At 59.1% G+C, this 14,451-nt stretch overlaps 1 protein-coding gene across 9 annotated transcripts in view; it reads right to left on the bottom strand.

Moving 5' to 3' along the window:
- Nucleotides 1–4,878: 4,878 nt before the first annotated feature.
- The window catches only part of TLE2 (TLE family member 2, transcriptional corepressor), a 33,543-nt gene continuing 23,970 nt past the window's right edge, over nucleotides 4,879–14,451 (bottom strand). For all 9 annotated transcript variants that reach the window (XM_084614270.1, XM_084614271.1, XM_084614272.1 and 6 more), the window contains 9 exons: nucleotides 13,474–13,615; nucleotides 10,782–10,942; nucleotides 10,185–10,261; nucleotides 9,339–9,588; nucleotides 7,475–7,722; nucleotides 6,991–7,138; nucleotides 6,718–6,868; nucleotides 6,062–6,138; nucleotides 4,879–5,604 (listed from right to left, as the gene is read on the bottom strand). In XM_084614270.1, the coding sequence (XP_084470396.1) occupies nucleotides 5,497–5,604; nucleotides 6,062–6,138; nucleotides 6,718–6,868; nucleotides 6,991–7,138; nucleotides 7,475–7,722; nucleotides 9,339–9,588; nucleotides 10,185–10,261; nucleotides 10,782–10,942; nucleotides 13,474–13,615 (1,362 nt within the window). In that variant the 3' untranslated portion in view covers nucleotides 4,879–5,496. The remainder of the gene's footprint in view (nucleotides 5,605–6,061; nucleotides 6,139–6,717; nucleotides 6,869–6,990; nucleotides 7,139–7,474; nucleotides 7,723–9,338; nucleotides 9,589–10,184; nucleotides 10,262–10,781; nucleotides 10,943–13,473; nucleotides 13,616–14,451) is intronic.

The raw sequence follows: 14,451 nt of genomic DNA, 5'->3' as shown, positions 1-14,451 counted from the left end.
CCCTGCGAGAGCGGTGAGCCCCGGCGTCCCTAGGTGCAGGGGGGCTCCGAAACAATCTTGAGGGCTGGCAAACTAGAACAGCTCCTGTGTCACCCCCTGCAGGTCCTGGTGTCTTTGGGATGGGGGGGGTATTGGGGTAGCTCCCCCCACCCGGCTTGAAGCAGGGATAATAGCAGTGCCCAGCAAGAGGTTGAGGGTTAAGCGATTTCGGGGTCATTTTTTCCTGCATGGGCTTCATTCTCCATCACTCTGTAGCTTGGGCGGAGACTTACTCGGTCATGGGGTGGCTGTGAAAGGCTTGGATTTGCTAGAATTCTCCCCCTTCCCCCCTTTTGCCCTGGTGCAATGAAGTAAGGGGGCTGGGAGGTTTAGTCTTCCACCTGGAGTTGAGAGCTCCCAGGGGTGGTCCCAGCAGGTTGCAGCTTCAGTGGCTGGCTCTAGGTCTCTCAGTGGCCCTGGGCAGAAGCAAATCCCCTGGTTTGAGGGCATAGGGAACACAGTGCCTTCCAGCTGGAAGGCGTCTCTGCCCTGCTTCAGGTTTTCCAGTCTCTTCTGAAGAAAGATGTGCGAGCACCAGGGGCTTGTGCCAATGTCCCCGGGGCCTCTCCTGGGGGTGGCTGCTACAGGAGTTACTGCTTTGGCCTAGCTGGTGCAGGGCAGGAGCGGGCAGCTGTGGGCCTGCTTCTAGGGCCAGTGTTTCAGCCTGGCTGGGGTCCCGAGCTCCCGATGCTCTGAGCGGTGGTGCGAATAGCAAAATCTAGGGATCGGAGCAGCTCTCTTGTAATTCCCTTGCTCCTCTTTTCAGCTCCCTGCAAGAAGAAGCGAGGGGCACAGCCTGCTTCCCGCACCTGCCTGTGCCTCACGGGGGGAAGGGGAGGTATAGCTACAGAACTGGGCCCTATCCTGTGAACCCCACATGCTCCCTCTGCCAAGGTGGATCTGCCGCTCCTCCCCCACGCTCAGCGGGAACACTGCAGGTCTCTTTGCAGTGATGCATCAATCTACCCTTCCAGCTGGCATCTGATGCTGCCTCCAGGCCAGGGTCTCTGCCAAGTGCATGCAGCCTGCATGTGTATCTCAGGGAGAGAAATGATGTACCCTCCTTAGGCCCAACCCTTCAGCTGCCTCAGCAAAAGCATCTCCCTCCCCCCTCTGTCACTTCCTCTGGGTGTATGTGTGTGCAGGGGGGGGGAGGGGTCTCTCTGCTTCAGGAAGTGGTGGGGGTTTCTAATTGCTGCCCTACTTACACTGCCTGCCTTCCCCCTCCTGCAGGTGTGCGTCTGTGCAAACTGCTGGCTGCCTGGACTGACGGCTGGCTCTCTCCCCTGCTGGGGCTGGAAACACTAGCTCATCCTGGCCAGAAAACAGCTCTTCTGTTTTGCTGGGTTGTGGGGGATAAGTAGTGGAGGTTTTGAAGATTTTTGTTCTGTTTTGGGGGAGGGGGGACCCCGACCTCTGGAACTTTTGTGCAGAACAGCCACTAGCCTGGGGGTCGGGGCAACCGCCTGGGAGCTCCAGTATCTCGTCCCTGCGCTGAAGGATGCAGAGTGGGGTTTTGAAACCGCATCTTTACTCCCACGGCTCGGGTCAGGGCTGGAGCCATGGCTCTGCCTAGAAATTCTAGCCTGAACCTGCACCACCTTCCTCATGAAATTCTCAGCCAGGGTCTATGGTTCCAGGAAACAGAGTAAAACAAAATGGCCCTCTTTTTGTTTTGGACAGGGCAGGGATTTGTCAGACTTTCAACGGGCTCCAGGGCTGGCTTCCCGCCCCCGGCCTGCGCGCTCCCCTTTGTTATAGACAGGAAAGCTTGGATGGCTGTTGTAGGATCAGCGGTGGACTGCAATTACAAGAGCTGGGCGTTGAGGCTCATCCTTCCCTCTGAAGTCCCTACTCCTGCCCTGTCTCTAAGGGAGGGACCTTCTGCAGCTGTGCGGAGAGCGGGGCCCAAGGGCGAGTTGCGTCTCCCTCCTGGAGAGTGTTTGAAGAGAAGGAAGGCAGCGTGGGTGAGCGGTTAGAGTACTGCCCCGGCCCTGAGCACTGCTGGGTTTTAGCCCCTTTCCTGCTGACTTCCCCACCTGTAAAATGGGGCTGGGGGGGACCTTTGTAAAATGTCATGAGAGCTCCTCATGCAGAGAGCTTGGTATTAATACCAGAGCGCTGTCTACAGTGCGTGGGCATCGGTCTTGCCCACACCCTGCTGTGTGTTTTCCTACATGCTTTGCTTCCTCTGCCAGGACAGCACCAGCCTCTCCTTGCCCTCAGGCCAGGGCTGGGAGATGGAAGGGGAGGGTTACAGGGGTGCTTGGGCTTCCTTGGGTGTCTTCGAGGTGAGGCCCGGCGCTGCAGCAGACTCCAGCAGCGTGTTCCCCCCCCCGGAAGGGGAGAGACAGAGTAGAAGTTGGTCAGATCTACAGAAGCAGCAGGTGGGGGCGGTGAATTCAGTATCCGCATTATACCACCACGCACGCTGAGATAACGCAAGCCCCACTACAATGATCTACAGCCCAGGTGCCGGCCTCTGCAGCTGTCCAGCCCTTCACCCTCTCAGCCGGTGCAAGGGACAGTTGCCCCATCTCAGGGGTGACAGTAAAAGCCCAGGTTCTAGCTGAGCGCGGGACCGAGACTCTCCTTTACCGAACTATGCCGCTCCCCCCAGGCCCGTCCTGGCCGAGGTGCGTCCCAGCGCAGGAAGGGGGCTGCTCTTTCAGGATGAGCTTCGATGCTAAGCAAGGGCGTGCTGAGTTGGCAAGGGCTGGCCAGGCAGTTGGAAGGCGAGGTGGGTGGCAGCTCAGCCCCAGACTGGATCCGCCCTCTATTCAGCTGTCTCGAAACCTGCTTTTCCTCTTCAGTGGGCAGGGGCTGCTGCTGGGATCAAGCTGCCAGTGACTCCGGCTGGCTGGCCTCGGGCTCGGCTGCTCCAGCCTTTATTCTGCTTGGCAAGGGGCCGTGGTGATGGGGGTTGTGTCCTGGCAAGGAAGCTGGTGAAAAGGGGCAGGGGTGGGAAGGCACGGAGGGGGGAGTCTGAACGTGGGTAGGTTTGCCTCATGGCCTGACTGTTCCTGGTATTCGAGCTCCGACGTCAGCTGGGGCTGCAGCAGCCTTCCCTGGACCTGTTCCCGTGTCAGCTGGGGCTCAAAAGCCTGGGCACAGTCAGGTGCTGAGCTGCCCCTTGGCACTAAAAGGTGCTGTTCTGGCAACGTTGAAGCAATACTTGGCCGTGGCCGGGCCTGAGCTGGGCTGACCCAATGCTGAATTCCCTCCTCTCCCTGATTTGCAGTGAGCTCGGCTGGAAAAGATTCTGCATCAGGCCGAGCAAGGCCTTGAACCGGCCTCTCCCGCAGCTGGGGCTGGTGTTTGTTCCCCTGCAGCAGGAAAACAAATGCTGAAGCCCTACCCGGACGGGGCAGCCTCTAAGCCGCGCTACTGCTCCTAAGCCCTGGCAGGGGCCTGGTTCTCCCGCGTACGGCCGTCTCAGGACCTCGGCCACAGGGCATCACTGCGCCCAGCTGCCATGCATGCTGCAGCTAACGCCCCTGCCGTGGCTCCAGCTGGCGCAGCCGAGGCTCCGGGCAGCCCTTGAGCCCCTGCTTATTTCGCCAGCCTGTCGCTGGGACCTGTGCAGCCCCCTGCTGCTCCTTAGCATCACTCCCTGGAAGGACAGACCCCCTCACTCCCTGAGCCATCTCCCTGCCCCCCAGACATGGGGACTACACCTGCTTTAATTAGGCAGCTGTAACATTTTCCACCTATTAGCCTAATTAGCATCTCCCGCCTCTCAGATTGGGCTCGACTGGCTAATCACACAAACCCAAACACCCTTGCCCCGCCCCCTGCCCCTTCTCAATACATTCCCCCCCCCACTCACAGTCTCCCACCCTCACTCTCTTTCACTGGTCTGGGGCAGGGGGTTTGGGATGCAGGAGGGCGTGCGGGGAGGGGGGGATGGCTCAGGGCTGGGGCAGGGGGGGCTGCAGGCTCTGGGAGGGAGTTTGGATGCAGGGGGTTGGGGGGGTGCAGGCTCTGGGAGGGCGTATGGGTGCAGGAGGGGGCTCAGGGTTGGGGTTGTGGAGGGGGTTGCAGGCTTTGGGAGGCACTTATTTCCGATGGCTCCCAGAAGCAGCGCCATGCCCCTGCGGCTTCTAGGCGCAGGCAGGGGCAGCCAGGTGGCTTTGCGCACTGCCCTTGCCTGCAGGCACCATCCCTGCAGCTCCCATTGGGCACAGTTCCCGGCCAATGGGCGCTTCAGAGTCAGTGTGCCGAGACACCCCCTGGCTGCCCCTGCCTGCGCCTAGGAGCTGCAGGGACATGCCACTGCTTCTGGGAGCTGCGCAGAGCCAGGGCAGGTAGGGAGCCTGCCTTAGCCCCGCTGCACTGCCCCTGCCGACCAGACTTTTGGCCTGTTAAAATCTACTGGAGTCCTTTCAGTAGCAAGCGGGAGATTGAGGCCGATTGCAGGAAACTCCTGGCAACCCTAGGCACTGCGCATTCTCGGAGGGGGAGGCCCTGCATTGAAGAGCTCACAGTAAACCTCCAAAAGCCTGGGAGCCAGGCAGGATTATCCCCATTTTACAGGTGAGGGTCTGAGGCCTCACGAGAGGAAGTGACTTGCCCAAGGTCACCCAGAGAGGCAGTAGCAGAGCTGGGATACTCACCCAGCTTGCCCAAGGTCCAGCCCAGCACCTTAGCCCCAACCCTCACCCAGGAGAGGACCCAGCTGTCACCAGCATCTCTAGGGAGGACCCCAGCTCCTTTTTCACCAAGTCACCAAAGCAGCAGGGGTGTTTCATGGGGGCCCTGGCTGTAATCCGGGGCGTGTGCTTGTCCCCAGCCACACGGAAAATCCACACGTTTCATTATGCAGGGATTGAAACTACGGCCTGTTAAATACATTTATTTACCGAGGAGAAATTACAGCTGTTTTCTCAACAGAAAATTGGCGTCATTGAATCAGTAGCAATAATGTGGGAGAAGTGCCAGGCCCCAGCCCCTTTGCTCACTGAGTGATAACAGCATCACTTGCACCAGTAATAACTCCCCTCCGGCCCTTGGGATCCGGCCATTGCTCATCCTCTAGCTGGGAAGCCCATCGGGCCCTGCCTCTCCAGCCAAACCCCCGCGCCGGTCAGATCCCAGCGACTCCTAACTCCCCCACATCTGCCCGGGGAGGAAGCGTGGAAGATGCCGAAAGGAAGCGAGGCGTCTCGTGTCTCCATCCGCCTGCACCTGTTTGCGAGTGGAGGGAGCGTCGCACTCAGACAAGGCCCACCTCCGAGCCGGGAACGACCGCGCGAGGCTCCGCAGCTGAAGCTGTGGGGAGGGGGGGGCCCGCTCCCAGCGCACGTGGCGTTCTGAGGCCCCGGCGGTCGGTTGGAAAGGCTGCCCTGGGTAACGCTGGTTTTGGTCCCGGTACAGCTCGGTCCCGGCAGCTCCAAGGCAGTGTTGCCGGCCTTTGCCGGCAGAGGGGGGAGGAGCGCCCCCCCCACCACGCATGCTTCAGTACACCACTTCGTAGACGGTGGCTTTCTTGTCGCCGGAGCCTGTGACGATGAACTTGTCGTTGATCGAGATGTCACAGCTTAGCACTGATGAGGACTCTTTGGACTGAGAGAGAGAGAGAAAAGAGGGGAGGTTAGGAGAGGGCACCTGCCCCCTGGGCGGCCCCGATAGTGGGATAACGAGGTGGGGGCTGAGAGCAGGGCCAGGGAGACCAGTGGCAAAGACTGGCCGAGACCTTGTTCTCAGGTGAGTTAATATCGGAGCCCAACTTTCTTTCTCTCAGCACTCCCTGATCTCTGCTAGGGCAGGGACGGCTGGTGCTAAAGGCCATTAAAACCAAGAGAAAGCCTCCCACTGATTGAACTGATGCTCTGGGTCAATCAGGAATTAATTCAGGACACTCCTGTTCTGCCTTGTGCAGGAGGTCAGACTCTGGTCCACTCTGGGTGAACCTGGCTTTGGGGCAGCCACTGATGGGCTGGGCAGTTGCTCCCACTCTCGGCATTGCCGGGGGTGAGGGATTTAAGTAGAACGTGCCTCCCGGCAGGGCACCCTACCACACCTGGAAGATGCTGGCTCCGTAGGGCGTCCTCCAGGCGTTCAGCAGGTTGTCCTTCCCTGTGCTCACGAACCATTTACCTGCAGCGGGAGAGTCCAATGGGTCAGCGGGGGCTGTCGTGTGCATGGACGAGAGATTCAGCAGAAGGGGAGACGCTGCCCATAGGCGCGGGGGGATCCCAACAGCATCCCACAAGCAACCACCTGCCCTGGGAGCAGAGGACGATGCACTGGGGACATCCAAAGCAAAGCCCAGGCTGGATCAACTTTCAGCCTGCCTGTAAACATGAAGTCCCACCCACGCAGCCTTCCAAGCTCTTCCCAGCTCCGTTCCATATTCCGGGGCTGGCCACGTAAACCCCATTGCGGAGCTCTGCCATCACGCTCAGATGAAATTTGTGTGACATTAGCAACTCCAGGCCACGACCAAGGTTGGGTCCCCATTGTGCCAGGGCCACACAGACACGAAGGGAAATGGCCCCTCATCTTCACAGACCGCGGGCGGGAGGGGAAACTGAGGCACAGAGCGAGGCCCAAGGTCACCCAGCAGGACAGCGGCAGAGCCAGGAACAGATGCCTATTCCTGAGTCCCAGTCACTGCCCAGCCATGCAACCCCTCGCCCAGCCTGAGCCCGCATCTGCATTTGCACACACTCCTACCGCAGGAGGCGAACTTGAGGGAGAGGACGCAGCTCTCGTGGAGGTGGAGCTGGTACTTCTCCGGCTTGGCCACGTGCAGGATCTCCACGTTGCTGCTCTCCATGCCGACGGCCAGCCACTCCCCCGAGGGACAGTAGCCCAGCGAGAAGATCTGGGGGAGAAGGCAGAGTCAGGCCCCGGGAAACGGGTCCCTGCCTGGCTGGCTCTGCGGGAGAGGGGAGAGCTCCGCGCGGCGACCACCCCCACCCGCTCGGGCTCTGCGGCGCCCCCTACCTGGGAGCTGAAGTCGTGCTGCTGAAGCTGGCGCCCCTCCCGCAGGTCCCAGCACCGCACCGTGTTATCCAGCCCCCCCGTCCACAGCTTGGTGCCATAGTTGGAGATATCGATGCAGCTGGCGCCGTCCGTGTGGCCCTGGAACTGTCTGGAGGGGAGAGCGCGGCTGTCAGGCCCCGGAGCCTGCTGCAGGATCGGGTCCTGCGGCCAGGCAGCTCCTCCCCGCTCCAGCGTCAGCCAGCCGCACCGCCCCGCACCCTGGGAAGGGATGCCTAGCCGGCGGCAGGCAGACCCCGGGCCTCACCTGACCAGAGGCTGGTTCGGCAGGTCCCACCCCAGCAGTCCATGCGCCCCGAGGTGTGACCGTCGCCAACCGGCAACGAGAGGCAGAGGTCACCCGGCTGATCCCAGCCGCATGCACTTGACCCGGGGGGGCCACACAGGGAAGGCCCTGCGAGCTATGGGGGCGTGGAGCGGGCCTCACCTGACCATCGTCTGGTTCTGCAGGTCCCACACCACGATGTTGCCGTCGCTGCAGCAGGAGAAGCAGACCTTGGCGTCGGGGCTGATGGCCAGGGCGTAGCAGGCGGGCGCCGAGGAGGTCAGCTCTGCCTTGATGCGGGGGGTGGGCGCGGCCAGGTCCCAGATGGACAAGGTGCTGGCCTCGCCCCCCACGATGAGGCTGCGCCCGTCCGGGAGGAGCTTGCAGGAGCGGATGTAGTTGTCGCGGTTCTGGGGAAGGGAGAGGGAGGAGCAGCCTTAAAGCCAGTCACTGTGGAGTGCGGGGGTCCCTGATCCAATGCCCCTTAAGGGTCAGTGGATTGTCTCCCCTGATTTCAGCCTGCAGCCTCTCAGAGCCACCTGTCCTGCAGGGAGGGGGCACCTGTGCCAGGGACTCAGTGGAGGTCAATGGAGTTCACCCTGCAGGGCTCAGCAGCCAGGCTCTAAAGCCCTCCAGGCCTTGAAGCAATTTCCACCTTTCTCCAAAGCAGCCCGGTTCCCCACCTCTGCTTCCCCCGCAACCTGACCTAGTGTCCTGCCCATTGCCAAGGGCCCCACGGTGCCAGGTGCTACACCCCCCCCCCCCGAAAGGCTGGGCTCTGGCCCCAGGGGTTCACAAGTAGAAACACAGGGCAATTAAATGACTCGCCCGAGGTCACACAGCGAATCAGTGGCAGAGCCAGGAATTAAACCCAGATCTCCCGAAGCCCCAGCCAACACGTTACGCACAAGCCCATCCACTGTCCCGTGTGCCTGAGGGTGTGAGTGCCCAGTGACAGCGACTGGCCTGTTTTACCCGCCATCCCATGGGCGGTCGGGGTTTCTGCGGCATGGGGGAGACAGAGAGCACCCCACAAGCTCTTAAAAGCAGTGCAAAGTGCAGGGAGCTCTCAGCACGTACCACAGCCACCCAAACCTATCCAGCCCCCTTCAAGCACGCCCAGCACCGCAGCATCCAGCCTGGCTGAAGTGACCCCAAGCTGCGGCTGCTTCAGTCCCAGACCCGCCGCACTTGGGACAGTTCGTCGGGAGCTCTGTGTGTGTGTGGGGGGGAGCAGGCATGAGGGACAAAAATCGGAGCCCTGTTGGTCAAAGATGGGAGGGGAGCGAGTGCCCCCCGCCCTGCCTGTTTTGCAGTGATGAGCCATCCTGCCACACTCGTCGGCTCCGCAGCACCTTCCAGTAAGGGCAGGAGCGCCGGGATCTCTGGCATGCTAATGAACAGGGCCCCCGGGGGGGAAGCTCAATTATTAATCGCTTTTCCTTTTGACGAGGGTTTTCTAGCAACGGAGCAATTCCAGTCCCCGCCGATGCTCCAGACGCGCCGGGGAAGCTGGCCTGGAACGGCCCCAGCCGACGCACGCAGCTCCGTTCCGCTTTTAAAATGACCCTGGCAGAGGTCGTTTCCCACCACTGCCTGGGCACAGTTCCTTTGCCGGCTCGATGGGGGAAACTGAGGCAGGGCATCTCACACACACACACACGCACATGCACACAGAGCATTGGCCTAACCAGTGCAGAGCCCAGCCCACGGTGGGCACACAGCCGCAACGACAGGACCTGGAACTTGGGTATCCTGAGTCCAAACTCTATGGTCCAGTCTACCAGCCAAGGGGGGCCACGCCAACAAACCAAGTGACAATCTCCAGTGCGTCTCGCCTGCGATACAGAAACTGGCATCTTCAGCTGCTGCAGCACACAGGGCCAGATCCTCAGCTGAAGTCACCCCAGCAATGGCGATTTTCCCCAGCCAGGGATCTGGCTCTCAAGGGTAGCAAGGAATTGTGCTGGATCCAACAGAAGCCACCTTCCCCCTGCTCGTTTGTCCCCAGGCCCCTTCCCCTTACCAGGCAGTCCAGCTGCGCCACGGGCGTCTTGGTCCCAGGCTGCCCCACGTCCCACACCTTCACGCAGCCCTTGCCCCCCGTGTAGACGTGCTGGGTGGAGTTGCTGATGGTGACGGCGCAGACCACCTCGCCGTGGGTCAGGGTGTGGAGCTGGCGGGCGTGCCGGGGGATGCCGGTGCCGATAAGGGCGTCGGGAGGGAAGGGGACCGGCTGCATCTGCCCGTCGGCGCTCACGTGGAAGGAGTAGGCGCTGGAGGAGGGGGAGAGGCAGGTAAGTGCTGGCAGGCCTTAAAGGGATGCAGCCCTCCTGGGCGTTACGCTTTGTGTCTGGGCATCTGTCACCCACTTTTGTCCGTAGCCTCTGGCTGGAGATTTCCCCTGCCAGGGAGGGTGGGGGTCACACACTAGACAAGGAGGGACCTCTCCAGGTAGGTAGGTACCCAGCCCCATTACTGTAGTAGCTGAGCCCCTCCCAGCCTTACTGTATTGGTCCTCACAGCCCCCTCCCTGCCCCAAGAGGCAGGGCTGTAAACTCCAGCGTCCAGATGGGGAAACTGAGTCACAACAATGAAGCGACTCTGTCAGGGACAGAGCAGAGAATTGAACCCAGGGCGCCGGAGTCTTACAGCAGAGCCCTAACCACTGGACCATCCTTCCTCCAGGCTGCAGCATGGCCTTGGCCTGTTTATTACCGCCTCCATGTGGGAGCTCCTGTGCGGAATGCTGCCGTGGGCCAGTGGGAGCCTGGCTTGGTGATGACCTGCATTCCACCACCTCCCCCTGGGGCGTTTCCACGATTTCCTCCCCCCGCCCCCAGCCCCTCTGCACAGATTTGGCTGCACTTACGGTTTCCCCCCGGGGATGGCCGGCAGAGAGGAGGAGATGGTGGAAGCCCTCAGGTGAGGGTGAGACTCAAAAGCCACCTGCAAAAGCAAAAGGGAGCCTGGTCCACCAAGCGGCGTGGTGGGGAAGGGCCACAGTGGCTGGGCCTACAGACGAGCAGGGTCCGGCCGCCCTGCGCTAAGACTGGCTTGGAACAACCTCTCTGGCTATCTCTGCAGCCTGTTTCCTCCAAGAATATATGGGAGGGGGCAGCGGCTGACCAGCCAACGGCCAATTCCTGCTCCTGGCAGCAAAACTCTGATGGGACCAGGGCTTGGCTGCAAAGGGCACCGCCCCGGCCATGTTCCAAGGGGGGAAGAGCTTTAAAGAGACAAAGGGCCATTACAAACTCACCCCCCCCCAGCTGCCACTGGGAGCCGGGCACCTAACTGGCTGTATTCAACTGGCCCGTGCCCTGCACTGAGCTGCCCCCTGTTGAGTTCACCACTGCTACTCTCCATCCCACGCATGCACGGTATTCTGTGGTGAAGGTGGAGAAGGGCCTTTGCAGGAGGTGGCTGGAGCTGAGCTGGCCTCTGCCCCGGCCAGTCTGCGACTCACCAGAGGGGACCGTCCGTACATCACCGTGCCGCTGACTTGCGGAGAGAGGTGGATGCTCACGTAGGTGCTGGGGGCAGAGAGCTCGCCGTTGATGGTGGCGTGGGGCACCATCCCAAATGAAGACGCGTAGGTGCTGGGCACGCTCAGGGGGCTGCGCAGAGCTGGGGGTTCAAGAGAAGAGATGCAGCCACTGAGCAGCACCCCTGGGTGCTTGTTACCTGCATTATGGCAGCGTAACGCCTCAGGGTGGGTCCTGGTCAGCGGGGATTGAACCTGGGACCAATGGATCTAAATGCCTGACCACCCAGAGCCAGGAACTTGTGAGTAGTTAATATTTGTACCACAGTAGCACCACGAAGCCCCAGCTGAGATCAGGGTCCTGTTATGTTAAGTGTTATACAGAGATATAGTGAGAAGCAGCTGCTGCCTCAAATGTCTTAGACAAGGCAGACAAAGGGGAAACTGAGGCACAAAGCGGCAACGGGACTTGTCCAAGGGATCAGTGGCAGAGCCAGGAAAAGAACTCAGGTCTCCTGAGCCCCAAGCCAGCAGCCCTAGACATGCTGAGACTCTGAAATTCCTTTAAACTGGGCTCATACTGAATTAAGCTAAATCAACGCAAGAGAGTTCTAAGCTGATCCGGGTGCATTTATCTCAGAAGTTCTCCTCGTTTATCAAGATCGATTTCCATCCCCTGGTCAGAATAATTTTCTAGCACAGACAAGGGCTTCATTTCTCAAAGTCTTGCTCTATTTCCACTTTGAAAACTGCCAGTCTCGATCCACGCTTTTCCCCACTACCCAGCTGTCAGCCTGGACACATTTTTATTAGCAGAAATCTCCACGACGCTCTACGGCTCCTCTCACAGGAGGGTTGCAAAAGCACTCTCCAAACACCAGTGCACAGCAACCCCTGTGAAGTCGGTAATGCTCCCGGTTTACAGATGGGGATACTGAGGCACCAAGCGGCAAAATAACTTGCCCAGCATCACCCAGATAGGCAGTGGCAGAGCTGATCCAAGGCACCCTACGGCCCTGTACCTTTAACATTAAACCACACCCCTGAGGACTTTCAAGTGAGCCCCACTTAAACAGCTGGATCTTCGGGGCAGGAACTTTGTCTCTTGCTGTCTGTAGGGCACCCAGCTCAATGGGGCCCTGATCTCAGTCGGGGCCTCTAGGCGCAACTGTGAAACAAACAACAAACAACAGTGCAGGGCCCAATCCTGCACTTACTCAAGGGAGTAATACAGCAATGGTGCGGCTTCTTCTGGCTACTGTGCACAGTACCAGAGGGGGCCCAGAGCCACAAATGACGGAGGACCGGGAAAAACTCTCCTAGGAAGAGAGATTGAACGGACTGGGAGCATCACCTGCGAGAGGAGACGAACAGAGGGCACAGGATAGAGTCTCGAAAACACTGAATGGTCCAGAGAATGGAGATCAGGAGCTTCCGTCCCGTCTCCTAGCACAAGACCAAGAGTGTCCAGTGTAAGAGTTCGCTTGTTTTCCATCTGCTTCTGTCTCTCTTTCCTGGTTCCTAAAATAACAATGTAGCCGCAGCGGCTCGGGCTCGCCACCTAGTACGTACTGATCAACTCTGATGGGGTTTCACTCGGGCAGCTAGCCCGAGCTGTTGCGGCTACATTGTCATTTTAGGCCCTCACTTAAGCAGAGCTAATACATGTGTCGAACCCAAGCTGGGAGTGACACCTTTCAGCTGCAGTGTAGACGTAGCCTCAGGGTACACACACACACGGCACCCAGAGACAAATCCAGCATTGGGCCCTGGTCTCTGGGAGTGGCCAGTATCTGATGTGTCAGAAGGAGATGAAAACTCTCCAAAGGCACCTGGACTACAGAACAGTATGCACCGTGGTGGGGAGGAAAATACACGAGGATCAAATAATTGTATCAAAATAACCCACCGCCCCCAATACCAGGGACCCTTTGTAACTCGGCACCGTGTAGACACATCGAAAGAGACGAAAAGCCAACGGTCTCTTTTTCACAGATGGGGTATTGAGGTGCAGAGAGAGTAAAGCCTAGATCCTCAAAAGGTATTGAGACACCTGAATCAATGGGAGTTAGGTGCCTTTGATAATCTGGGCCTAAATGACTTGCTCAGGGCCACCCAGGGAGTCTGTGGCAGAGCCGGGAACTGAATCCAGATCTCCCGAGTCTCTGTCCAGTGGCGTACCCACAAGACCATCCTTCCTCTGCCAGTTCCTTCCTGAGCCTGCCAGCTAATGTCTTGAAGCATGCGCATTGATCCCCCTTGTTTTCACATGTATAACCAGAAATATTATTAGTCAGAAACAATGCAGAACCCTTTCCAAAATCCAGACACAGTATTTGTCACTCTGAATTCCTGCAGCAGTGAGTTCCACAGGTTGACAAAAACCATACTATGGACCCACACCTGAGAAGTAAGGAGTGCCTTGCATTGCACAGCAGGCTCTCTTGATGCATTGAACCTGTTGGTGTAATTGACCGACAGGCCATATTAGCGCGGCAGAAGCACTTCCATAAAATTGGCTGTGATATGGGTGGAAATCCACCACTGACCCAGAGCCCTGTACATTGGTAACTGCACCAGCTGACATGCACAGAGACCCCTGCACACACACACGTGCTGTGTTACAGGGCCAGGCAGTTTCTCAGAAGGACGCGGATGCCTTAGAGAGACTCACTGATGGTGTCCGTGGCAGGTGGCTTGGAGGAGAGTTGCCGGAGATGGGAGGCCGAGCTTGGCCCAGGGCCAGGCGTTAGGGAGTCCCGTGGAGGAGAGGAGCTGGAGGACTTGGAGGTGGGAGTGTTGGCTGAGGCATCATTCTGCAATGGAAAGGAGATGTTACCCTGCCCTGCTTTACAGCCTTCCAGCCAAGGCCCCCCAGAGTGCTACCTGCACATTCACGAAACCTCACACACCTCGAGGGGGAAACTGAGGCACAGGGCAGTGCCTTAATTTACCCAAGCTCACGGAGAGATTCCATGGCTGGGTTTGGTACAGAGCCTAGGAGTCCTGGCTCTTGCTACTTCAACCACTGGGACTGGACCCCACTCCTTTCCAGAGCTGGGACGACAGCACAGGAGTCTTGACTCCCAGCCCCCTACTCTGACCCCCTAGAGAACACCCCCTTCCAGTTAATACTTGTACAGAGAGTCTGCAGCCCCCGCCCCAGGATTGTGTGCACCAGCCCCTTTGCAGGATCAGGCCCATCGACCAGCCGCCCCACTGTTTCACTGAAGTGGTGTCCAATAACCCCTGGTGCATTTTTGCTCGCCTGGGGGTTTTGTGCAGAACAGTAGAAATCCAAGCAGAGCCCGCAAATCTCACATCACTTAGGGCATTTCGTCTGCTCTAACCAGACTGTCCCGGGGAGAAATACCAGCAAGTGCCAGCAGCCCTAATGAGGGCTCCCAAACCCCTGCTGCCGACAGATTGCTCCTGCTGAATCTTATAAGTGCCTCTCGCTCCCTCACTTGATGGCTGGGCTGGGAATGACAGCGCAATCAATACCCTCCCTCCCCATGCTTCCCTCCCGCTGACGTTTCAATCTGAGAATCAGGTTGATGCTGGGCAAATCGATAGATTGCCCAGCGCGAGGAGGCGCCCAGGGGAATTTTGCAGGCAGCCGGATGGAAAATACCTGCAGAGCCAGGCTCCC

This window comes from Lepidochelys olivacea (genome assembly GCF_965140295.1).
Source record: "Lepidochelys olivacea isolate rLepOli2 genome assembly, chromosome: 25".
Classification (NCBI taxonomy): domain Eukaryota; kingdom Metazoa; phylum Chordata; order Testudines; family Cheloniidae; genus Lepidochelys; species Lepidochelys olivacea.
The sequence above is the reverse complement of the archived record's forward strand: the minus strand, read 5'-3'. Positions and strand labels throughout refer to the sequence as shown.